Source organism: Emydura macquarii, unplaced genomic scaffold (assembly GCF_026122565.2).
Source record: "Emydura macquarii macquarii isolate MOO-44397 ecotype Brisbane River unplaced genomic scaffold, CSIRO-AGI_Emac_v2 contig_2457, whole genome shotgun sequence".
In the NCBI taxonomy this organism is placed as follows: Eukaryota; Metazoa; Chordata; order Testudines; family Chelidae; genus Emydura; species Emydura macquarii.
The window spans coordinates 1,634,883-1,660,395 of NW_027132594.1; the positions used below are offsets into that span (position 1 = coordinate 1,634,883).

Genomic DNA, 25,513 nt, shown 5'->3' on the forward strand with positions numbered 1-25,513 from the left:
CTTGCCCTAGAATGTCCCAACTCTTCTGCAGCCTAAGTGTATTACATTTTTAGGAATGGCATGACTCAATTGAGTTTATCCCTCAGATAAGTTTCTTGTTACTGTGGTAGCTTTTGTATAATCCCTTGTCATTTTGATGTTCTGAGAACTGGACATCGAGGTTTTGCATATCAAGTTCTAGCTAATAGTCTTTTTATTGAGATACCTGAAGCTTTGTTCATTTCCTGAACTGGGGATCTATTACAGTAATCAAATTTGGAGAAAAGAAAATTATTTTCAGTACCTGTCATGCTTGTTCTCAAAACACGTTTGTGTGTGGTGCTATAATAGATTGCCTACCTACCTTTCTGCAATGTTAGCCTCTTATTTTGTTTTCATTTAATATACATTTTATGTTTTACTGGAAAAAGGAATGAGAGTTAGATTGCTGGCCTTTATGGGTAGGTAACATCCCTATTCTCTGCACTGACAATTTAACAGCTTAAATTTCTATGCTACAGAACCCAGGAGTGTGGATCTTTTGCAATAGATACCTTCAGAGAGCTAGAGATATAAGAATATCATTTTCTTTTCTTTCAGAAAGATGAAGGATAATCTTAGTATGCTGAAGCGAAAAACTTCTTTCCTTACTGACATACCTTTACTGTGCCCATCTCCATTTCTAAATGCCATAATTTCTATGGAAAAGTTAGTCTCCATTTTAATTTTGAACGGATTGTAAGATTGACAACTTCACATTGTAAATTCTTTCTGAAAAATACTACTCACAGTGGAATTGCTAACTTTTATGACTGTCTTTCGGTTTTAGACATGAGCACTGCAGCTCCTTTGGGAGGAAGAAAGGATGAAGAATTGGAGAAGAAAGATGAGATGGATGACGACACAATGTTTACCACTCTGGGTGAAGAGGATAAATCGAAGCCTTCTGTAGCTCCTCGCTGGGCCACTCGTGTATTTGCTGCTGATTGCTTGTGTCGAATTATCATGCTGTGTGAGAATGCGAACAAGGCTCACTTCGATCTGGCTATGGCTCGTTCAGCCAAACTCAGAAATCCTAAAAGTAATTAAAGGATTTACATGTGTTTTTGTTTTTCATTAAACTTAACTCTAAGGAGAAATATTAAGGGAATTAGATACCCACAAAGAGAAAACTTTGTTAAATAACAGTTAAGCTTGAGTAAGGGGAGCATATATTCATGCAAACTATTAAAAGCAAAGAAATGTCCAGTTAAGGTATCCTCCTTTAACATGTCTTCATCACCACATCTGACATTCACCAGTTTCACTGACAGATCCCACACCTCAATAAGTAAGTCTCCTTACGTTCTTAACATGTATGAAAGTACAAAACACCACATTGCATCCCATCACATTGTAATGAAAACAATAATTCCAACTTCAGCATCATCAACATACAGATCTTTTAGACATCCATGAACTGATGAATTTAAATAGAAATTAGCATTTTTAAAGAGAAGAGCCATAAGATTTCTTTGGGGGAGGGGAAATGGTGTGGAGAGGGGTAGGTGGAGGGTTTGTTTACATCTGTGTGAATGTTGCAGTTGGTGGGTTTTTTTAAAACCTTTTATAGAATACTAATCTACTCTTCATTTTCAAAATTGGTAAATTACCACTTTCACATTTTGGATGGACTTCAACAGTCATGTAGCATTTTATCTGTCTGTAATCCCAAAGTATTCCTGATGTTTCCTAACATTATATTCTTCACAAATATTCCTGCTGACCAGTTACAAACTATTTTAAAATCTTGAGTCTTGAAAGCAACATCTGTAGGTTTTACTCCTTTTTTGTTGATTTTTATTAATCCTTTTTGGTATCACATTTTATAAATTAAGGGAATTCATTTTTTAAAAATAATTACTTACAATATCTGGCATTAAAAGCCAAGATGCTAAGAAGAACAAATGAAGAAAAATCCCCACAGAATGTTGCTGATTTCTGGATTATTTTCATTTATTCCTTGCAGTCTTCACACAGATTTCTGTTACCCATTGTCTAGATCCATCTGTTTGTCACCAAGAGGTGGGAGCATCACCTCCTTTGCATCCAAATAAATATTATTATTATCTGCAGTTCTCAGTGGCTGGCTACAGTACTGAGTTTTAGAACTGATCAGATATTCCTGTATCAGCAGGGGTCACTGCAGGCATAGGACTGTAGCAGCAATTACATCTGAGGTTTTCCGTGGCTATGAGGAAGAAGTCATTAAATCTGGTTTTGCAAAATGTTCTCAGCAGACGTGAAGTATTTTAGCATTCAGAGAAATTTTTTCTCATGACCTTTTCTTTTACTGTGCTTCAAATTCATAACACGTAGTTATTCACAACCAGCATTTCAGACATATGAAGTGATCATTTATATTAATAATCAAAAGAAAAGTGTATTCAGTTAAATAATTTTTTATCAAAATATGCAGCATTTTTTCCCCCAAGATTGGGTGAAATTTATACACTATAACATAAGCTTCCTGTTAGAAACTTGTGTAAAGTTACAAGTGTCTGGATATTGACATCGATTGGATATCTTTAACTTAGTTAATGGCTTTATTATTTTTATTTTGAGATGACCTTTTAGTGCTCCATCTCTCCGACCTTATCCGTATGGCATTCATGGCTGCAACTGATCACAGCAACCAGCTGCGGATGGCTGGTCTCCAGGCACTTGAAGACATTATCAAGAAATTTGCATCAGTTCCTGAGCCGGAGTTTCCAGGTCACGTGATACTGGAACAGTATCAGGCTAATGTGAGACCTTCTTTATATGTTTAGGATATTGTATATTTCTGTCTATATGCCAGTGTCAGTTTTGAGAACAGTTTGTAATTTTAAATGATTTGTGAAGGAATGTAGCGTGTGAGAGAATGTACTACAGACACCATTTTATTTACCCCTTCAAAATTATTTCTGTATCTCCTTCACGTATTTATTATAATTTAGTGACTGGCAAAAGTTCCAAAAAATCAATAGCCACTGATCCTTGAAATCCAAATATTAGGATGTACATTTATATTTTGGCAACAGTAATGGCTATTTCACTGGCAGAATTAGTAATTTGAAAAAAGCACTTTGATTCTATTCCAGATTGAAACTAATAAATCTGTTTTTCTCAGGGATTAATGAATGTGCCCCTGTTCTGTAAATTAGGCCAGAAATCTGTGAAAGCACAGGAATGGAAGTTAGGAGATCTGAGTTTATTATTCTTAGGTACCACTGACTAGTTGTGTGAGGTTGGTTAAATCCCTCAAACCCTGTGCCTCATTTTCTTGATTCTTAAAATGGGAATGACACTGAACCCCTACTTCACAGGAGTGTTGTGAGGGTTAAAAGGATACAGCCAATTTAAAAATCATTTTCAGTCTGAATTTACTTGTATCTGGAAGAGATTATATTTTTCCTTTGTTTTTTCTATTTATTTCCTTTGTGCATTTGTTAGCACTTTGCTTATATAGTCAATTGATCCTGCAAACATTTACACACACCTTGTTCCGTTGACTTTAATGCAAAATTTAAGCACATATATAAATGTTTGCTGGATCAGGATTTTGGTTGGTCAGTTTCACAGTTTTTCCTGATAGTGCTGTTTGTTTTGGTTTCTTTGAGATTTTTTTTCTGCCTACTTAATCCATTTCTATCTGCCTTCTGGTTTCTTCGCTCCAATGAAACTGCTATCACAAAGATCACCGGAGATCTGCTCATACCCAAATAAAAGGAATTGTTCTCTGAAGAAACCTCTCTGAGTTCGAAGGTGTTGATTCCAGTTGGGCAATTTCATACCACATCTGCTGAGCTGCTTATATTATCCTCCATGCTCCAGTGGTCTGTTCTATTGGGATTGCAACCAGCTCTTCAGCTGTGGAGCTTTACTACTTAGACCCTTTCCCATAACTTTTTGCAGTGCTCCATTGTTGGTAGTTATTGTTTTGCTCCTTTAAAAAGATAACAAAATTCAGTTGTGGGATGGCAGCTCCTGCTAGAATGGAAGGTAATCAGTACTTTTAAGTCTTTGTCTCCTTTCATTCTTGATTGGGATGTTTTTGTGCTCCTTGAGACCTTTCTTCTTGAGGATAGTGCTGAGTTGTAGGTGCATCCAGCGCTTTGAGTCCACTTATCCTTTTCCGTCATTCAGAATACCCTACCATGCTTTGGTCCAAGTTCTGCCTCCATATTGATGTATCCTGGGTTTTATGCTCATCTCACATTCCACTGACAGCACTGTTTTTGCTCTAAACCTCCAAGCCTGCATAACCAGTCAAAGCAGTTCACTGGCACATCAAACTCTGAGATGGCTTTTGTTGTATTTTTTGTATTCTGTTCTCTCTGCCTTTCCTTCTCAAAATAGAAAAGTGACTCAGTGACTATAAATGTTCAGAATTCAATTGAATAATGTCCCTGATAGACTACACAATTCATGCTGTGCCTGAGAGAGACTCTTGATTGTCTTAGCCTGTGAGATTTGCTCACGGATGTTGCCATGAACAATCCAGTCGCAGAAGAAATGTCTAAAAGTTCTCATGCCCTCATGCTAATTCCTGTCAATTCAGTGCAAATCCAGCCATGAAAAGGGTTCAGACTGTCTTGAGGAAACTTGAGTTGAGACTCCATGCAGGGCACTGAGATTATCAGTTTCTCTGGGGCAATGCAGGGCCCTGCAGCAGTGTATCCAAATTGTGGGGAGATACTACCACAGCCCAGTGTCTGAGCACTGTTTCACACTGAATTTTAGGTGATTTCAGTGAAGCCCTTTGAAAATTTTGATTATCCAACTTGGCCAAGCAAGACATCACTTCTAACTCTGTCCACAGCTGCTTGGCTCAGCTGACTGATTCCACCCATCCTCATGTATAGTGTTGGCATCCACAGAACCTTAGACGCAGCAGTAATTGACCAAGGGTAGACTATAAGCTCCCTGCTAAAGGGACCTGTTTAAACTACGTGTAAAGAATCATGGACATCTACAGTGGTTGCACTTAATTTTTTTTCTATTTTGAAAGATCCTATTGGTTTGATAGATAATTATAGTTAAAATGAGGACTAGCAGTAGCATTGATAATATCTCTCAAATGGTAGAAGATTTTAAGTGCATCTACAGTATAGCAATAAAACACTACTATGGATCCCAAATGAAGGACATGGAAAATAATAATAGTGCAGATAGCTGTAAATGATATGGGAATAACTCCATGATAATTAACAATGCTTATAATAGTTTCATGATTTAACATTTTTTATGTGAATGATTCTCAGTAATATGAGAAGACACTGTTGTAAGGAAGAACAGGAAAGGTGTAGTACAAGAGGCTTTTTTCTTTAAAAAAAAAAAAAAAAAAAGGCATAGTATTACAAATTTCACTGGGTTATATAAAATAAGGATAACTGATGATGTAGTTTTGATGCCAGATCTAGCACTCTTATTCTCTATACATTTTGTGTGTATAAGCCTCATTTAATCAGATTCTTTTTCTTTTTACATAGGTTGGAGCTGCTCTAAGACCAGCTTTTTCCCAAGATACCCCTTCTGACATAACAGCAAAAGCCTGCCAGGTAGAGAGAGAAACATTAAGACTGTGTAGTAAAAGCTTGATATATTTCATGCTTTTAAAAAGTGTGTGTGTGTGATTTTTTTTCTTGTTTTTAGGAAAAGAGTGAGGGGGAAAAAATAGGAGTAAATACCCCCAGTACTGGAAAATATGGAAACTTATTATGTAACTTTATTCATTAGGAGTATTGTAAGAGGCTTCAGGTAATATATTTTGTTGTTCAGTAGTGCAGAAATCATTTTGGGGGCATTACATTAAGAAATCTTTTTATTTTGCCTTTCAGCAATCAGTAGTAAATAGCTACATGTAAATACTGGTTTATAACTTTATTGATATCTGTATTTAAGTGAAGGGTCCTGGGCCATTATTAGGGATAGTAGACACTTAGAATCAAAGAATATTAGGGTTAAAAGCATCTCAGGAGGTCATCTCGTCCAACTCTCTGCTCAAAGAGGAACCAACCCCAAATCTTCCCAGCCAGGGCTTTATCAAGCTGGGCCTTAAAGCCCTCTAAGGATGGAGATTCCACCACCTCCCTAGGTAATCCATTCCAGTGCTTCACCATCCTCTTAGTGAAAAAGTTTTTCCTAATATCCAACCTAGACCTCCCCTACCTCAATTTGAGACCATTGTTCCTTGTTCTCTCATCTGCCACCACTGAGAACGACCTACCTCCATCCTCTCTGGAATCCCCCTTCAAGTAGTTGAAGGCTGCTATCAAATCCCCCTTCGCTCTTCTCTTCTGTAGATTAAACAAGCATAGTTTTCCTCATAAGTCATGTGCCCTAGCCCCCTAATTATTTTTGTTGCCCTTCCCTGGACTCTCTCCAATTTGTCCGCATCCTTTCTGTGGTGGAGGGCCCAAAAGTGGACACAATACTCCAAATGAGGCTTCACCAATGCCGAATAGAAGGGAATAATCACTTCTCTCGATCTGCTGATAATGCTCTTATTAATGCAGCCCAATATGCCATTAGCCTTCTTGGCAAACAGGGCGCACTGTTGAAACAGGGCACACTGTTGATTCGTATCCAGCTTCTTGTTCACTGTAGCCCAACTTCAACAATACTTTGCTACTAATCATAATTGCAAATTGGACTTGCATATAGTGCTGTATACTTTAGTGGCTGTAGGGCTAACAGAGCTGTTGAGAAATAGATATCTTTAATTAGATAATTTGAGGTAATGATGATTTATCATCAGATATAGGGCTTAAACTCAAGATGTGAATCTCATACTGATTCCACATGTACCTATGTCCGTTTCACCCTATTAAAAGTTTCTTCTCCGTTCAGTGCTAGGATAAGCAAATAGTTTGCAGAGTTTGTGTGGAAACATTTAAAACCCTTTTTACATTGTCCAAACCTTGTCTTCCCCATTTTACTCCCATTTGATTGGGATGTTTTGGCACTGGCACATTAGCAGCATTAGGTGATTGGGGATTACCTTTGTGAGAAATTTATATTCTGTGTCTAGAAGGGAGATGAGCCTATATGAACTGCATTGGACTGTGGTTTTTACTTTCTTTTTGTAGTGCTGCAATGGGGTTGCTGTTTGTCAGGTAGGAGGAAGATGTCCTTTCGTTAGCATTTATATTACATCTCCCTCTAATGTCTTGTGAATTTGTTATAAGTAGGTTTTATAGAAGTCTTCCCTATTCCTGTCGAAGACAGGTATTGTATATGCCCTGAAGGACTCACTGCTCCAAGGCTGAGAGCTTATGGGGAGTTTCTTTTGAATGAGCCCCACCACCCTAGAATTTCACCTGCAAGTAAAGCTGGTCAGGAAAACTTAAAAGAAACACAGACAATAAAATGACTATTTTTTTGTCCCTTTCCACCCCCCCCCCCCTTTTTTTTTTGACCAACTGCACCAGAAAGCATACAGAAAGAGAGAGAGAGAGAGATTTTTTTTTAAATTTGAGCCTCATTAATCTGTCTCTTCCCTCCCCTTCCCCCCTTTACAGTCCCACTGGGATCAAAGAATTGCTATTGTCCAGGGGAGATGATGTCATTTGCCTTATTGCAGAAGGAGATGCACAAAATTCTTCCACTGCCTTCTCTCCGTGTGAGGGGGGAGTCTGCTGCCACTGCTTACAATGGAGTGGATTAAGATTCTACTGTGCGTACCTCTCATGTTCATGTGTGCGTGTGACTATTTTGCTGTCACTTCCACTATATGACATAGAGGTGTAAAAATTACACTGTAAAACGGCCCTTGCAGAGGAGTGGAAGATTCCATTCCTTGGGAAGAAGCATAGCGACACTTCTTCCCTTCAACTTGTCTGGGGAACCTGTCAAGGTGAAGATGTTGTTGGGCAGAGGAGGTAGTTAGGTGCCTTTTGACTCAGTAATTAAAGTTGAAGGAAAACTGCTTTCCCATCTCCTAGGTGGCACTGGGTGTCATAAAGAGAGAGAATCTGTCTCCCGTGGTTATCTTATCATTTTGCAGGAGTATATACTGGAAAATTTCCCCAGTTCACTGCTCTTGTCTCTCCAGGAAGAAGTTGGGGAAAGCTGCATTATTCAGCTCAGTTTAGACAGAGCTAGTAAGTGTCTCAAGACTTGTCACAGACATTATCTCCACTGGAAAGCTTTACCTTTTTTAGGGTTTTCTGAACCCCCTATAAATGGGCTCTATTCTGGGGTGTTAGAGCTTTGAGGGTGTGATTGTATTTAAGAGGAGCAAGTGTGGCCTTTGCCAGACTATATGCAAATGTGTGGGAGTGCAGAGTGCATTAGTCAACAGACAAAACTGAAGATCTACAAAGCCATCATGTTGCCAACTTTGATGTATGCATGCGAAACCTGGACGGTGTACAGATGCCATGTTTGAAGCTGAATTACTTTCAAATGGGCTGTCTGAGGAAACTGATGAGGATAAGATGGCAAGACAAGGCTCCAGATACTGGGGTTCTCATACGGGCAGGTATTCCAAGCTCCCATACTCTGCTGACGAAATCACAGATGAGATGGGCAGGCCATGTCACCAATATGTTAGATAAGCACAACTGCCAAAGAAGATCTTTTATGGTGAGCTAAAGGAGGGAAAGCGCAGGCCAAAAGAAATGTTTCAACATATCCTTGAGGCATTTCAGCACTGACCCAGAGTTTTGGGAAGATCTCATTCAGGATTGTTCTACCTGGCGAAGTCTCATCCATACTGGAGTTTGTGAGCAGAGGAGAACTACTGAAGGAGAGCGCAAGCACCAGCAGCGTAAATCTCACAACTGCAGCATGTCCGCTGTTAATCAAGTAACCATAAGGGCATCTTTTGTTAGTGTGTCACAGCCAGTTCAAAGCTTAAATTGGCCTGATCAGCCACTCATGTGTTCACAGAAACTAACCCAATCAGTGATGTCATGGTCATCTTCAAACTCGAAGAACGAACAATAAAACAACATTTAAGACGATGAATGCTGGGAACTGGTGGTCTTTGTGATGTCTAAATCTTAAGGGATCTGTTTAAGTTCTTTTAAATAACCCAAACATTCATACTCCCCAAAAATGTTTTATTGGCTTTTATAGGACATGTTTCTGAGAGAAAAACGTTTTACAGACAGGGTAACCTATGAATAAAAGGACCTTTTAAAACAAAAAAACTTGAAACAGAAAAGAAGTTTTAAGTTGCTAGTGTGTTTGAAAGACCCTCTTATTCTTGTGATTTTTGGGGACATTTAGTCCATAATTTTACAATTGCTAGATTTAAAAAAAAAATGCTATTACCAGGTCACCTTTAAAGCGGCTAGTATCCAGTATGCAATTCAAAACAAATGTGATGAAAAAATTGTATTTTGCATGATAGGGCTGACATATCCAAGAACAGAGTAAAAATGTCATTGTTTCTACTAGTTACTGTGGTTCATAAATAAACACAAATATCTCTGTTTAATATTGCATGGCATATTTTACAGATATCTACATTATAAATTGCAGATGCCGTCAGCTCAGCACACCCCATCTTAATGCTCATATCTTTTGACTTAAGCAAATCTTAGATTATCAGGAAAAGGGAAATCTTAGCTCAACTGTTGCTTGTCAAAGGGGGCTATTAGGGTATGTTATGGAAAGATTTTAACTTTGCATAAAAACCTGTGCTTGTTTGAGCAGATATATGAATCTTTCCAAAAGATTTCTGAGAATGATTTTAAATTTTCTTGCTTAGGTATGCAGCACATGGATAGGAAGTGGGGTTGTAAGTGACCTGAATGATCTTCGCCGAGTTCACAATCTCCTTGTCTCTTCTCTGGACAAAGTGCAAGCAGGAAAGGGGTCTTCCAGCCAGCCATATCGAGAGAGTGCCATTACTATGGAAAAACTGGCAGTCCTGAAAGCCTGGGCTGAGGTAAATATTCAGCATTAATATTTACTTTATACTTCAGAATAGTCACTGTAGCATAGCTGCAGCTTCTCATCCTGTTAGCCAGCAGGTCAGCCAGCCCTAAACCTTCCATCTTCGTCAGCTACTCTGACTTCCTCCCACTCTCTCCAGGCCTTTGGTTCTCCTCACTCCTCCACGCCTGTCTCTGCAGTGCTTAAATTTCTCTCTATCCAGTTATTCACGTTACTCATACTGCTTCTATTCTCTCCTCCCCACAGCTGCCCCACTGCTCCACCTTTCCCCCAACCCTCCCGTTGTGCACACCCAAGTCCCCACAGAATGTCAGATGTTGATTTCCTTCCCATGTCCCTACCTGTTAATTTAAAAACAAAATTCAAGGATGAGCTGTTAAATCAAAGCATAGCTAATTATCCTGGAATTCCCTAAATAGGAAATAACAAACTACAGGGCCACTGAAGTCATTGTTTGGGAACGTAAGGTACCAAGGAATATACAAGTATCTTAAAATAATGGATTTCACAAATAACATTGTGCATGGTAATTAATTAGGATGTCCTTATGGGTTAAACTAAAAGGGATCTTAGAGAGACTGAATGTTTGGCTAAGCATTATGAACTGTCATCCTAGCAGTGTGAGTAGTTTGGTGAGGCTGTAGAAAAATGGCCTCGTTTTCAGAGAGGCTGAGCTCCCACAACTGCCACTGAAGTTGGTAGAAGCAGTAAGGAGTCTAGTACCTCTGAAAACCAAGCGAGAAGTTAATATAGGAGTCAGATGAAATAGTGAACATAAGAAATTATTGGACAGAAAATATTTTTTAAATATAAATACTGTGCTGCAAGATAGTGTAAAAGGATTAAATTGATTTCTAAATTGCTGTAAAAATGTTCTGTTTTAATTTAACATTTATTTTTAATGATGATGGTACTCTTTTCGCTTGGCTGTGACTACTGTATTGTGAATAACCTTTTAAATGTGGGTGTATTTAATGAGCATGTGTGACATGAAAGCTATTACAGAGAACCCTGAATATGGTGTGCCAAATGGAACACATATTGGTCCAAGTCTTACTAAAGCTTTTCTGAAACCATTTCCACTATACGTTTTATAATGCAAGAATAAAAATACTGATTAAAGAGTCTGTGTAAACTTTGCTATAAGTGCCATTGTGCATTGCTTTGTAAGTGTTGCCTCTAGTGAATAGAGAACTACAAGTGTTTTGTAGAAGCTGAGCACAAGCAAGTCTTTGTTTTCTCTATTGCATTAACACAGTGTAGGTTTTCTTGCATTTAATTTCCTTGGAAGTTACTTTTTAGAAAATAAGGAAAGCATTAGCACCTCAGCCCTGTAGTGTTAAGCTATTTTCAGCTTTGATCTGAAGCAAAGCATCTGTTGTGTGGGGACATCTATCTCTGCTGTATTTCTTTTCTAAAAACACTACTTTTTGTTCCTACTGCAAATCTCTTCCCCTTTTCCAACCTTTCTGCTTCTTAGCATAATACATGTCCTCTTGTAAGTGCTTTAAAATTTTCCCTCAGCCCTTCATGTTGGGAACCGTAGATACCAATTTACAGATGCTCTCATTAACAAACAATACACAATAAAAAATAAAGAAAAGCTTACTCATAAGGCCTGATCTAACACAGAAAAGTGACGTGAATGAAACTAAATTGATCTTATTCCTTCCTAAACTGATTTAAGTGAGTTGCACTGATTTAAATAAATTGATTTCTAAATAGATTTCATTTTGTTTAATTAGTGTATTTTCTGTGAGAAGAGCCCTAACTGACACTCTTGAAGTTAAGTGTGAGTAGCCAGACTGGTTTTGCACTCTGCTATAAATGTTAGTAACAAACTCAGGTTTAGCTTGGAAATATGGACTGATAAAATCTAATAGCTTTTCCATTTTCCCTACTTTTATTTCCATCTGTTATGTAGCTGATAAATTTCCAATATGATATTTTTGCAGTAATTTTTAAAGTACTTTCAGATTGTCACAAAAATGTAAAACTACTCATAATATTCCATAGCTAAAATAAAGGTCATTTACAGGTAGAATTTGTCACTTCATTGAAAGAAGGCTTTTTCTTTTTCTTCTTAGAATTTAAAAGCAAAAATGTTGTATCTGTTTCTATAGGTGTATGTTGTAGCTATGAAAATTAAAAAGGAAGCAGAGACCAAACCAAAGCAAGCAATAAAGAATACAGATGATGAGGAGGAGGATTTTGGTACTGTACATGAGCTACCTCCAGACAGTTTGATAACGCTTGTACAACCTGAGCTGCCCATTCTTAGTCGCCTTTGGCTAGCTGCATTGAAAGACTATGCTCTTTTGACTTTACCAGCTGAATTTGCTAGTCAGCTTCCACCAGATGGTAAGCCAACAAGTGGGTTTGTTTGTTTTTTATGGTTATGAAAGACAGAATGAAGTTCTTGGTAAGGAAATTTTGGAGGAATTTTTAGTTTCTTTTGTAAATTACTCACTTCCCAAATTTGTTTTGCATTTACAGAAACTCTAACATAATGATAAGACACCCACACTTGGATACATACATTTTTCATTATGTATAGACAGAAATCCTAAGGCTGAAATAAATGCTTTGTGTGGTGGTATAAAGGTTTCATCAGCATGCATACTGATGTGTGGTGAAACAACTGAGTTTTGTATGTCATCCCAAACACCTTCTTGTTTATGCCTCTGTTTTTTCAGAAAAGTTGCTTTAGAAAAACGTTGAACAATTGAAAATTTCTGTTGATGCTATATTTCATATAATTTTGTCTCTAGAGTCAGGTTGTGTTAGTTGCCATATTTAGTCTTTGAAGTGACTGAAGTGTTAGAACAAAAGTTAAAATCTCTACTACCTATAGTAACTTTTCTATAAATGGGATGAAATAAGTTAGCGATAAAATAACTCTTAAATCGTTAGCTCAACCATAACATTGCATTTTCACTAAAGTCCTAAATCTTCACCATTGTACCTGATGGGAACCTTGGCATTGCTCATGCCAGTAGAAAATCAAGTGAAGTTTCTACACTCTGTTCAGAAACAAATCTGAATGGGGTGTATTGTATTTTACAAAACACATGAAGAAACAAGGTCCTGCTTTGAAAAGCTCACAGTCCAACTCAAAAAAATACTATGTACATGCAACAATGGTTCAAAAGTAAAAGGGCTCAGGGCCACTGGCAAGGAAATAATAAATTGTTGCATTCTAATCCATGGAAGGCTGTAATATAACCATAGAATTACCATGTAATATAACATTTTAAAGAGCTGAACCATGTTAAGATTCCATTGAAAAGATTTAGTTAAAGATTTTACTAACTTTGCAAATTAATTATAAATTAATAAAAGTTTATATTCAGTGACAACTATAATAGAATTTCAAAACTTTTGGGTGTTTGTTTTGTAGCTGTTTTTTGTAAGTGGGACGTAATTAAGAAATCTTAACTTTTTTCCCTTAAATAAGGAAAAGAGAAACGCAGACATAGAGCCAATACTTGGCTTTTTATAGCTAAGGTTTCTAGGGTGGCTAATACTTCTTTTGTTTTGTCAGGGCTGATATTTCTTGGATTGTATTGCATCCTCCTGGTCCTGTGTCTGTCTTTTAATCAGTTTCCTAGTTCTTTGTGGATTTCTCTCTGTCATTTTTTTGCACCATAGAAAAAAGTTAGAACACAGAAGAAATTTAGTCTCACTTTGTCATCTAGTAGCAAAAAATATTTGATTTCAAAGAACAGGAAATGATATGGGAACAGCCATAATGATACAGATGCCTGCATGGAAAGTTGTGGTGCATGTAGCAGTAACAAGGTTCAAACTTGAATGTCTACACCAGCAAATATACCCTATAGATATCTACCTAAAATATACACTCTCTCACACATGTGTACTTTTTATACTAGTTAACATTTGCTTTGCTAATTTAACAGGTGGAGCATTTTACACTCCAGAGACAATTGATACGGCTAGACTGCACTACCGGAATTCTTGGGCTCCAATCCTACATGCAGTGGCACTCTGGCTAAACAGTACAGGATTTAATGCTTCTGAGTCACCAGAAGAAGCAGCTGCAGCAATGCCTAATTCACAGAAACGTGCCTCGTCCATTATGTTAAACCAGGCACCTGGAACACCACCTACCACGAAATCTTTGCCAGAGATTAACAAAGATAGAATGCACTTGATTTTAGGTAAGAGCTCTATGATGTATTTCAGAGTTTAATACCACAATGTAGTTGCATTAAAAGGCCACCATCAGCTTGAAATCTAGCCAGTTTAAAATGGACCATATGTCCATTCCAATGCTACAGGCTGGCAACCAATCTCTCCAGAATGATTTTTAGAGCTGTGAAAAATACTGTGCCAGTGTCCTTTTAATGAAGTTTTCCAGATTAGTTTTATGTCTGATTTTTACATTGTTAAAAATAAGTCATTAGGTATCTGCATATATATCATAAATATATTTATTACAGTTCAGAGGACACAGATTATGTTCTCTAGATGTGTTCTTTTAGAATCATGAACTAGATTAAATTACACCTCCTGATCGGTGCATAATTCAATAAAGACCTGTGTGACATTGGCCAGATCACGTGGCCTACCCTGTGCCTCAGTTTGGCATCTGTGGAATTGGGGATAGTACTTCCTGCTTCACAGAGATAGTGACAGGATAGCATTCAGGTACGATGGTGATGAGAGCTATAGAAATGTCTAGATGTATAGATTTGTGGAATTTGGAATATCTGCCCTATCTGTATATTTTGTTTTACCTTTGAGTAGTTTTTGATCCATATACATCCTTTTACAAATGTGGCTAACTAGAAAACTGTGTTGCACTGACACTCATATAATTAACTCCAAGACTTTTGTATAATAAACCCAGAGAAATTAAAAAGAAATTAAAAGATAAATGTTTTTATATTTCTTTCTTTAAACTGTGGCAGTTCTTAATAGAGATTGCACATGAAATTACTGTAATTGGAGTATTTAAGATTTAAACATTTGTAATCATAAAATGAATGTTTGTTGGAGAATTGTTTGCTTGTGTATCTAGGTTATACCTGAAAATAAGATCTCTCTTGTATTACAATTTCTTTTTTCCAGTTCAAATATATTAATGTAAAGAAAATTAAAAACACAGTTAAAAGTGGCAGATTTTTAATTTACAGACTTGCAAAAGCAAATGAGACACAGTTTCCTTTCCAGGTCTATAGGTTAGTGACCATGATTATTTACTATTTTACTGTCTCAGTCTTGGCATTACTTGGAGAAAGTGACAGGTCTGGCATTTTTAACACAAAGAATATCTGTCAATGGCAAAAATAAAACACGAGTATAAGTTTTATGTTTAAAAAAACCATCAAACAGACCCAACTTCCACACTGTTTAAGTATTTAAATATGATATAAAAACAACCCTCATCTTATTGGTATAGAAATGATTTTTTTGTTTCTTTCTTTTCAGGTGTTAGTATACAATTCCTCTGTTCCCCTAGACCTGAGGAGCCCATTGAACATGTCACGTCTTGTTTACAGGCCCTGCATACGTTACTGGATTCCCCTTGTGCTAGAATTCATATTGCAGAAGATCAGGTATAGTACATAGATCTAATGATCTGTTACTGAAGTTGGGATCTCAGTGGCTTATTCTGTTTTTAGATGTGTATGTGTATAAGTGTTCAATGATTAATCTGTATTCTGTTTACTTCCGTGTTCCTGAAAATTAGAGCTGGTCAAAAACTAGGGGGGGGGAAACGTTGCTGAAATGTATGCAAATTCAAAGTGTTTTTGTTGTTTTTCATAATGATGCAATTTTTTTTCCTTTTTCTATTTTCTGTGGATTTTTTAAACAATAAATTATTTATTACATTAAATTTTCAAAAATGATTCTTTAAAACTGAGCTATTAAAGTTGCAAATAGAAAACAACAATAACAAAAAACTCCAACAACATTTTACAAAACAAAAAATATGCTACATTTTTTCATTTAAAGTTTCTTTCTTAAATTTTCAAAAGCAGGAATGTTAGAACATTTAGAAATGTTTTTTCAAAAGTTCCATCTTTGAATAAAGGGCTAATTTAAATGAAAAATATTAGCAGTCAAAAATGTTTGAGCTGCTCTACTGGAAATATTCTTCCATCATTATGTTCAATATCCTATGGAGAGACATATTCTAAATTCAAGAGGAAAATTTTATAAACAAAACTTAATTTTTTTCATAGCAGAAATATATTGCTATATCTTGCTATATTGCTATATATTGCTATATTGCTATATAGTGCTTAATTTCTGAGGGTGATTTGGTGTAGGAATAAGTGGGATGGGTAAAAAGATTTTCCATTTTAACTGGTCATTCTTGTTTGACGGAATTGCTATTAAAAATTAATCTCAATGGATTTATCACTCACTCTCTCCTCCTTATTGCCCAATAAATCACAGATGATCTACCTTATGATTCTCTCTGGCAGAGACTTACACTATTGTAGAACAGAAACTGTATTGAGAAAATAGTATGGAAGTCCTGTAACTACATTGTAGACCCAGTACTTTTTCTCTTTTTTATTTACAATTACCTTAATTTTTGCTAGCCACAGAGAGTTGTGGATGAACAGTTGTGTTGTCTCCTCCCCTGCTCTTGAGTAAGTTGCATGAAAGCCAAATTCAACCATTCCGAAGAAGTTTCAGATCACGTGAGGTCAATGGTCCTAATGCCACATCTTTTATAATACTATGTCCCAGATGTGTCCTAACAGTTTGTTTTCATAAGTCTTCATCCTTAGGAGCTTTATTGTATTTATGAGGACTTTAATTATTCATTATTTTGTGGAGAGAATATACTACTTACTGAATGAGTCTGGCAAAGTTATATCATTGTCAGCTTTGTGCTCCTGCGTGTATGGTTGGTTACTCTGGCCATGGGAGGCTTTCCCTTCAGCATCAGATCTCCATATCCCCCAGCGGACTCTAACTTTAGTTTGCAAGCAGTTGAGGTGAAAAAATAGAAAATATTTAAAAAAAAAAAAAGGACAATAAATTGCCCTACTCAACCAAATGCATCCATTTAGTACCATTAGGCTTGTGTATCAGCATACTCTGCCCATTTTTTTTATTTTCTACTTTTAAATCTTACCATTAAAATAGAAATGAGAGAACAAGAAAGGAATGTGTAAATCCCCTAAACCACAGTGCTCTCTTTTTCTCTTGGAATTAGATTTAACCATTTTTGCTCTTTTAAAAAATCCCAGGGTATGGTGAGTGAAAAGCACTTAGAGTAAAGGATAAAGGGTGGGATCATATGCAAAAGTGATTCTTTCAGAAGTGGACTGAAAAGCAGTTAGTGTGTACCAAAGGAATTATGCTTTTTAAAACCAAGAAAAAATACTTGATGGCTAAGAATAATAGATTACCCAGAAACCATTTTTGCTGGCAATTAGGATTCTGTGAACCGTTCAATTTTGAATTTGAATTTTTTTCTAAAATACTTTAATTTATTCTAGCTTCTTGGTGTTGAACTTCTGAGTGTGCTGCATCGACTCCTACTGACCTGGGATCCGCCTTCAGTCCAGCTGTTAGTTACCAGAGTTGTCCAACAGATAGTGAGAGCAGCTCAAGATTACTTGCAAGAAAAAAGGAACACTCTAAGTAAGACTTTTAAAAACAAATCAACTTAAAACTGTTGTTTGCATTTGCAAAGGAAAAAAACAACAAATTTCCAAATTGGGAGAAGAAATCAAATTTATTAAGTGTGGTTCTACTCTGAAAACTGATTAGGTAAAAATGGCTCCTGCTTATCCCAGAGATGAGTTCAATGTATTCATAGTTATATGCTCAGTTATCTTCACTCCCCCTTTTTTTTCACTGCTTTTTATTCTTCTTAGTGCTGGAAAAAGAGCCTACAGAGCTAAGGGAGAGTGGACTGCATTTTATTCTTTTTTCTGCATCTGTAGAATTGTTTACTAAAGCGCAATATGTTATATTTTTCCAAACCCATGCAGGCAATGGGACAGCACATGTGTTCGCTAAAATATCATTTGAATTCAGTGGAGTTGCATAGGGGTATTGATGACCTAATTGCTAGACTCTGTTACTAGCAATGATGCATGAGAAGGAAACAACATAGCTTGTAGATCTGCCAGTCAGGAAAAAATCTTGTAAACTGAGCACATTTGATACTGACATCATGAAGACAGTATACCAAATCCCACAATACTATTTTTAGAGAGTCATGTTTCAGACTGAATTTGCACTTTAATGTTTTTTCTACAAAATTATTATTTGTTTATAACTAAGATAAAGAAAGAAAACTGTTGTATTAATATACTTCACATGACATTGTGCCTGACAACATGCGGAAGTTGGCATATTTTGACGGTAATTTTACCACAAGACTTATTTTAAAAGTGTGAAACACAGCATCTGTTTTCAGACATTGTAATTATTAAATTTTATCAATTTCTGGACTCTTTTTGGAATTCTAAAGTCAATTGTTGCAATCAGAAAACCTTTAAGGAAATTTAAAACTCACTCAGTACATTGTAAATTTAAAAATAGTATTTTTCTTAACCTGTGTGATCTGTCTGACATTATACATTAATGTGAACCTCTAACTTTTCTCAAAGTATTATCTACCTTGCAGTGTATTTTATGTAATATTTATTTTGGGGTTTTTACTATTTAACGAAATGTCTTTCATTGCAGATGAAGATGACCTGAAAGAAAAAGAAATGTGCCCTGTGTTAGGCGAAGGTGGTGAGACTGGTGGTCTTGTGCCTGGAAAATCTCTGGTCTTTGCAGCCATGGAACTATTAATGTTTATCTTAGTACGACACATGCCACATCTAAGCACAAAAATGTCAGACTCTCCAAGTCATGTCTCTACCAAACCCCAACTCTCTGAAGAAAGTGCTCGCCTTGTGGCTGCTACGGTTACCATCCTATCTGACCTGCCTTCACTGTGCTCTCCAGCCGGTACTCTATTATAACTTCATATGCATAAATGAATGGATTTTATGAGAAATATAAGACAATCCTATAATTTGAAATGACCATGTGACACAGCAGTAGCTGTAAAAATGTTACCTCTGTTGCAGACCACTTACAACTAAAGTGAAGCTAATTTATTGATGGTGAGGTTTAGGTTCTAGAGCAATTTAAGGGTGCCCCCTTTTCAGGTCACAGGGACATCAGGAAAATCTATTAAAACTTGCATTGTATGCCCTATTCTTTTTAATACAGCAGTGGTTTGTCATGTCTGCAATAAATTCATTGGCATTGCAGATGTTCAGCCCTTCTTGAGGTTGAGCCCTTAGTGAGCCCACATTAATAACAATTCTAGAGAAAATAACTTCTGAAAAATACTTGAGCTGGTAGTCCAAATTAGTGATTAATGCGTGGTAAATGTTTAGTTACAAATTTTCTATAAGCTGGCCCAGAGTCTTGCACTGCTGCCATGCAGGAGCCTCTGATTTGATTCCTGGTCCCATTTTCTCTTGCTTTCAGGGATTACTAAGTAAAGGAGTGCTTGAGAGGCAGCATTTCTCATTCTCTGCAGGGAACAGAGCACTTCTGTCATTCAGTAGTTACCTATCAGACCAGTTAATGAACGGTATTGATGGCCACTACAAGGAATTTTGGTCAGGCTTCCTCAGCCAGAAAGATGTCTGCCCAGTCTCATGGCCTTGAATTTGAGTTGGGGGAAGGAGGAGTACAAATGTCTGTCTAGGGAGCTCTTTAGGACTCCAGTTGGGATGCAAAGGAAGCCCTAATCAGGGGAAAGAATCAGTTATTTATCTATCTTTGGTACTTGGTGGCCTCCCATTACCAAAGTATCTGAGCATCTCTCAGTCTTTTACTGTATTTATCCTCACAACACCCTTGTGAAGTAGGATTATCCCCATTTCACAGCTGGGAAACTGAGGCATAAGAAAGGTGACTTGGCCAAGCTCATACAGGAGGTCTGTGGCAGAGGAAGGAATTGAACCTGGGTCTCTCAGGTCCCAGACTAGCACCCTAATCACTGGACCATTCTTTCTCTCTTGAATGAATTATTAAAAATATTTTCTTGTCAACCTAGAGCAAATGTTTAATGCCTGCATTATAAACCCCTGAATTGCTGACAGCTTTTTAACTACATTAGCACAAATGACTTCAAATGATGTAAATGGTCATATAATACATTTTGAATATAAGAAGATTTTTTTTAGTTTCTTAATTGTTAAAATATTGTTGAATTATATTTATATTATATTTACTAGAAGTCAGTGGTGCCTTAAGAGAATTGTTATAATAGGCTTCATGTTGTCTTCATCATAGCGAGCATTACTGTAATCCTGTGTGAAGATTGCCACAGTCATCCGAGCCTGTACTAGGTTCACATAGATAAATTATAGTGCATTTTGGTATATCCATTGCTAGCAATAGATGCTCCACTAAGGAAATATAAAGAAGTTGTGGACCATGCCTATTGTAGAGTTAACTGCAAGAAATGCACTTTATTTTTTATTTCAGGATGTATGACAATATTACCTACAATCTTGTTTCTGATTACAAGAGTGTTGGAAGAAACTGCAGTAAAATCAGTGGATAATCAGGTCCCACCACCAGTCAGTGCAGCTCTTCAGGGGATGAAAACTATTGTAACTCTTTCCATGGCCAAGACTGAGGAAACTCAAAAGCAATGGACCTGTCTTATCCGCAGCACTCTGGCATCTATCTTGGAATACTCCCAGCCAGGTAAGCTGTTTAGTCTCAACCAGTTAAGCATCTTAAAGCTAAATCTTCTGTTCTGGAAAGCTAAATGTTATGTTTTTGTATTTATATAATATATTATAGGATACATATGAGGTTAGGATTATGGGGACGAAAAGCTCTGATTAACATAGCCATAGCCTGTAAAACAGAAAAGATCTCAGTGCAAACACAAGCCTGCCTAAACTCTGTGCATTAAAATGGATTGTATATATAATGTATTCAATATATATAATGCTGAATATAATGTTGCTTTTAGAATGCCTTATCTCAGGGCTGCACATTACATCTTCATCCTTCTTGACCTCTTAGCTGCCTTTTCGCAATATTGATCATACTCTCTTTCTTGAAATCTTGTCCTTACTTGGCTTTTACAATTCAGGTCTCTCTTCTACCTCTGCAGTCACTTCCTCAGTGTCTTTTTCAGCAGGCCTTCCACCCCTCTCTTGTTTCCATTGGTGTCTCACAGGGATAGGCACGCTTATTTTCTGCTTCTGTGCATATTCTTTAGGTAACCTCATCCACTCACACAGCTTCAGCTACCATCTCTGAACCTTTGACTCACAAATTTACCTCTCCGCTCCTGACCTGTCTGCCTTCTGCCAATCCTACATCTCAGCCTGTCTGAAAACTCCTGGATGTCTCACAACCAGGTTAACCTTAATATGGCTAAAATTTAACTCCTTGTCTTCCTTTCCAAATCCCTCCTCACTTTGTTACTGTTGACAATCCATCCTCCTCCAGGTCACCAAGGCCCATAAACTAGGTATCATCTTTGATTATACCCCTCTTTTCCTCTTACCCCCAAATACCTGCCTGCTCAGAGAGAATCCGATTTCAGCTGCCAAAATGGTGCATAAAGAGAGAGCCAGTGTTTCAGGTAGGCAGAGCCATAATTATATCAAGCTGTTTGCAGTAGATCAAATTCAATATCTGGAATTGCAGCCAAGGAATACCAAGGAAATACCAATTGGAATTTCTTTGGTATACTTTGCGACCAAGGAAACTAGAAGTCAGTGGTGCCTTAAGAGAATTGTTATAATAGGCTTCATGTTGTCTTCTTCATAGCGAGCATTACTGTAATCCTGTGTGAAGATAGTACAGGCTTGGATGACTGTGGCAAGGTTCACATGAGAAAATTGGTCACAACATAGTTTAGAGCAGTGGTTCCCAACCTGTGGCCTGTGCGGACTTTCCAAGTGGCCCACCCCTCCCACTGGCTGCAGAAGACCCAGGCGGAGCGCATTGCCGCGTGGCTAAAAGACCGGTGCAGTCTCCTTGTTGCAGCCATGAGGACGGGAGATCAGCCCTCCCCTTCCCCTGGCTGTAGCAGGGAGCACGGCAAAGTGTTCTGCCTGGGTCCTTAGGTGCTGGGGTCCCTGCTGGAGCCAGAGGGAGGGAAGCACTGATCTCCCATCCCCCTGGCTGCAGAAGAGAGCCACTGCCTAGGGACTCAGGTGGAACACATGGGGCTACAGGACATGTGCGGTTTCCCTGTTGCAGCCAGGGGGACGGGAGATCAGTGCGGAGGGAGGCAGCCTCCTCACTGAACTCCTTCTGTCTGGCTGTAGTGAGGGGACAGGGGAAGGGCTGCTGGCAGAGACTGGTGACCCCTCAGGGTTGTAACGATATCTGTGGTCCTTGAGCCAAAATGGTTAGGAACCACTGGTTTAGCGTAATACAGAGGGGGAAGAGACTAGCCAGTGACATCACCAGGGAATCAAAGACAACAATGGGGAAAACCATACCCCTCCCACAACCCCTAGATGCTTCTCTTGGCCTACCAGCAGCATCTCAGTCTCATCTGTACTGAGCTTCAACCAGCTTCCTCTGATCTAAGCCCCTTCTCTGCCTTAGAATAACAAAGAGGTTGTACAATCCATGTTGTCTGATCCAAAAGAAAGACCTGGAGTTGCATGTCATTTGCCTACTGATAGTATCTCAGCCAAGACATCTCACTGCATTCCCCAATAGCCTTGAATACAGATTGAACAGGAGAGGGGGAGAGTTTGGCAGAAGTACTCATGTGGGGTTCAAGAGAGTAATTACACAATGCCATCCTTTAGGATGTTTGAGAGGAAACAATAATTGGATTAAGTTTTCCATGCCAAACCCATATTAATTTTTAGTGGCCTCCTTAGTTACATGTCCTATCAAACTTACTTCCCTCAACTTCCCTTCATCTCAAAGGCCTTCAAACCCCCATTTCCACAAACACCACAGACTCTTATTGTATACCTCCTGTGGACTTTAGGAGACTTCATTTAACTCCTTGCAAGATGCATGCACTGAGGCAGGAGTTTACATGCCTTCAGTTTGCTGTTCAGGACAGAAACAAGTTGCACACTTCACCAGTTTAGCAAAAAAAAAAAAATCTGTGCAAAATAGACTGTGAGATTTTAACAGGCTTATAACTCAGTCACATCACCACCAGTTTTCACTACAATACTTAAGAACCCTTCTGTGCAGGCTATTCCCACACTAGATTTTAGGTTTCTACATTCCACCCATTTCAGCTGCAGAGGCTGTTTTAAAAAGGTTTGCAAGAGACATGCTTATAATAGGGACAGTATTATGTTTTCCCACCATCTTTCTACTCAAAAATAGCATAATTACATTTTCTTAAACTTTAAAAACAATAAAAATATACATGTGGTCAGTGATCAAGCACTTCATAGGTGGAAATTTCAGAAAGTTTTAAGCAGTTTACAACAGAGGATTAAACTAGAATTAGTCACCTTAAACAACTTTAACTATTTTAGTCACTACCACTAATAGTAAAAATGTGAAACTCTGGTGGTGGCAAATAGGCACATGTGTATGCAGTTGAAGTCTTTTCAAGTACATCTCTGTGTTGTCAATTATTCAATTATTCATTAGGATTTACTAAACAAACTCTAAAACCTTTTACAATAAACTCAGCCTGCTTTTCTTTTTGTTTTTCAGAGCGCACTAAGCCTATTCTTGATGAAGTAAGCATGCTTACAGCTATTGCTCTCTTCCTTTGGTCTGCAAGTACAGAAATAATTGGAGTGCAGTCCTTACAGAACGGCTGCATTAACAGATTTAAAAATGCATTGAATTCCTGTGATCCTTGGGTAAGCTCATCATGTGGGAGTGTTCACAATATTTTAGATGGTTGACACAAAGTTAACTAGGAATAACGTTACTTGTTTTGAGTTCCCTGGCATCTATAATTTCTTCACTTCAAAAAGTAACCAGGTCCTGTTTGTCAAGTTAATCATCATTTTAAAATATTGCAACAATGATAATTATAACAAAACTTGGCACTTTTGCAGTAGGATTGTCAAGTTACTTGTGCCAAATTCTTGATTTATAGATTTATAAAAGTTACAACTTTGTTAATATATGAAATTTTAGCAAGGAAAAGACCATTGGGCCAAAAAAATCTAGACATTCTCTGATTTATTTTAATACTACTTCCTCATAATACTACACAAACTCTTTTTTCCATAGATAAGGATTAGGGCCCAAATTTTCAGTGATTCTCTTATTTATGTATGTACAAAGTTTGTGTTTATATTACCTACATGTACAAAACCTATTTTGATTGTGCAAATCAGGTATGCAATCATCTGATTTGCATGTGCATATCATTTCAGAGGCCCTCTGAAAATAGTTACTTATCTATGAAACTCATTTATTCTCTTTGCTCTGTCTTCTCTTTAAATTATCTTTTCAACTAATCCATTGCAAACGCAATAAACCATAGCCTGCCTTGGCTCAAACATGCTCAGTTAGCTTGAAGTGAAACATAATTGCCATGTAGAAATCAGTTTGTTAGAGCATTTATGCAAATGTGCAGATAGGAGCTTACAAAGTGTGATTTTAGGTGAAAGGATGTTTCCCAAACCCATGTATAACAGAGGGTAACTACTTTGTAGCCCCAAGGTCAGAGAACTCACTTTATGCCAGCGCAGATACCTGTTCACCAGTTGGAGAAACTTTTAGGCTAGGGACTGAAGCGCCTTCACAGCCCCTTTTTGTGACTTTTGTACTTCAAGTTTGATGGATTCCACCAGTTTGCTCTTCCTCCCCCACAGGTAGAGCTTTTGTCATCACCAGAGACTCTCAGTCAACAATTCACACAATATTATCAGTCACATCCAATTTACAGTTGCACTTAAACTGAATACTATTTGCTTGAAAAGAACAATGAAGAGAGAGAGACTAGAGGAGATAAAAGGAGATAATATAAAGAAAATCATCAGTTTTTCTCTTAGCTAGGCAAGGACTGCACTGAGTTCGCTAGAAGTATTGGTTATAAAGGTTAAAGGTTAGCAGTGGTAACTTACCATGTAGTGTCCCTTCTCTTGGCTCTCTGAGTAATGACAAGGTACCTAAAAGAGAACTGCTTTACCTGTACTCCTTAAGGGGGAGAATGAAGGAGGAGAAAATTCTGTCCCCGTCTCGAAGAAAGAACCAACCGTCTTATATAGTCCAGCTCTTTGCTTCCCTTGACTCCCAATCCAGCTATGTAGATGTTTTGAATTGTTATCGCCAAATTTTATTTCTTGATATGTCTAAATTTCTTCCTCTATTTTCTCCAGTGCTTGTGGGAATTTCCTAGAGGTTTTCTATATAGTGTTTCCCCACGCAGGCACTCAGAGATTTCCTGAGGAGAAAAAAAAATACACAAAAAAGCATACCATATTTAGGCATTTAGAACTCTATTCAACCTGAAAGTCCTTCTTTGCATATGAGTCATCTGTTTTCAGAGTAAGCTGGGGTCTTATGCTTTGTCACTGTTCAGCATTTTGCCAAAGCATGATTTGCTGAAGTTCTTAAAGTGAGAAACAGGTTGAGACCATGTCTCTTCTTCCAGTTCAATAATCCCACCTGCAGG

General features: G+C 37.6%; 1 protein-coding gene across 4 annotated transcripts in view; it reads left to right on the top strand.

Moving 5' to 3' along the window:
- Nucleotides 1-25,513, top strand: part of HEATR5B (HEAT repeat containing 5B) — an 86,654-nt gene that overhangs the window by 53,940 nt on the left and 7,201 nt on the right. For 3 of the 4 annotated variants that reach the window (XM_067562666.1, XM_067562668.1, XM_067562667.1), the window contains 11 exons: nt 809-1,060; nt 2,584-2,765; nt 5,493-5,561; nt 9,722-9,901; nt 12,033-12,270; nt 13,830-14,090; nt 15,364-15,491; nt 17,397-17,541; nt 18,598-18,867; nt 20,407-20,631; nt 23,593-23,744. In XM_067562666.1, coding sequence (XP_067418767.1) covers nt 809-1,060; nt 2,584-2,765; nt 5,493-5,561; nt 9,722-9,901; nt 12,033-12,270; nt 13,830-14,090; nt 15,364-15,491; nt 17,397-17,541; nt 18,598-18,867; nt 20,407-20,631; nt 23,593-23,744 — 2,102 coding nt within the window. Of the gene's footprint in view, nt 1-808; nt 1,061-2,583; nt 2,766-5,492; nt 5,562-9,721; nt 9,902-12,032; nt 12,271-13,829; nt 14,091-15,363; nt 15,492-17,396; nt 17,542-18,597; nt 18,868-20,406; nt 20,632-23,592; nt 23,745-25,513 lie in introns of those variants that run through there. The other variant, XM_067562669.1, reaches the window with a different exon arrangement.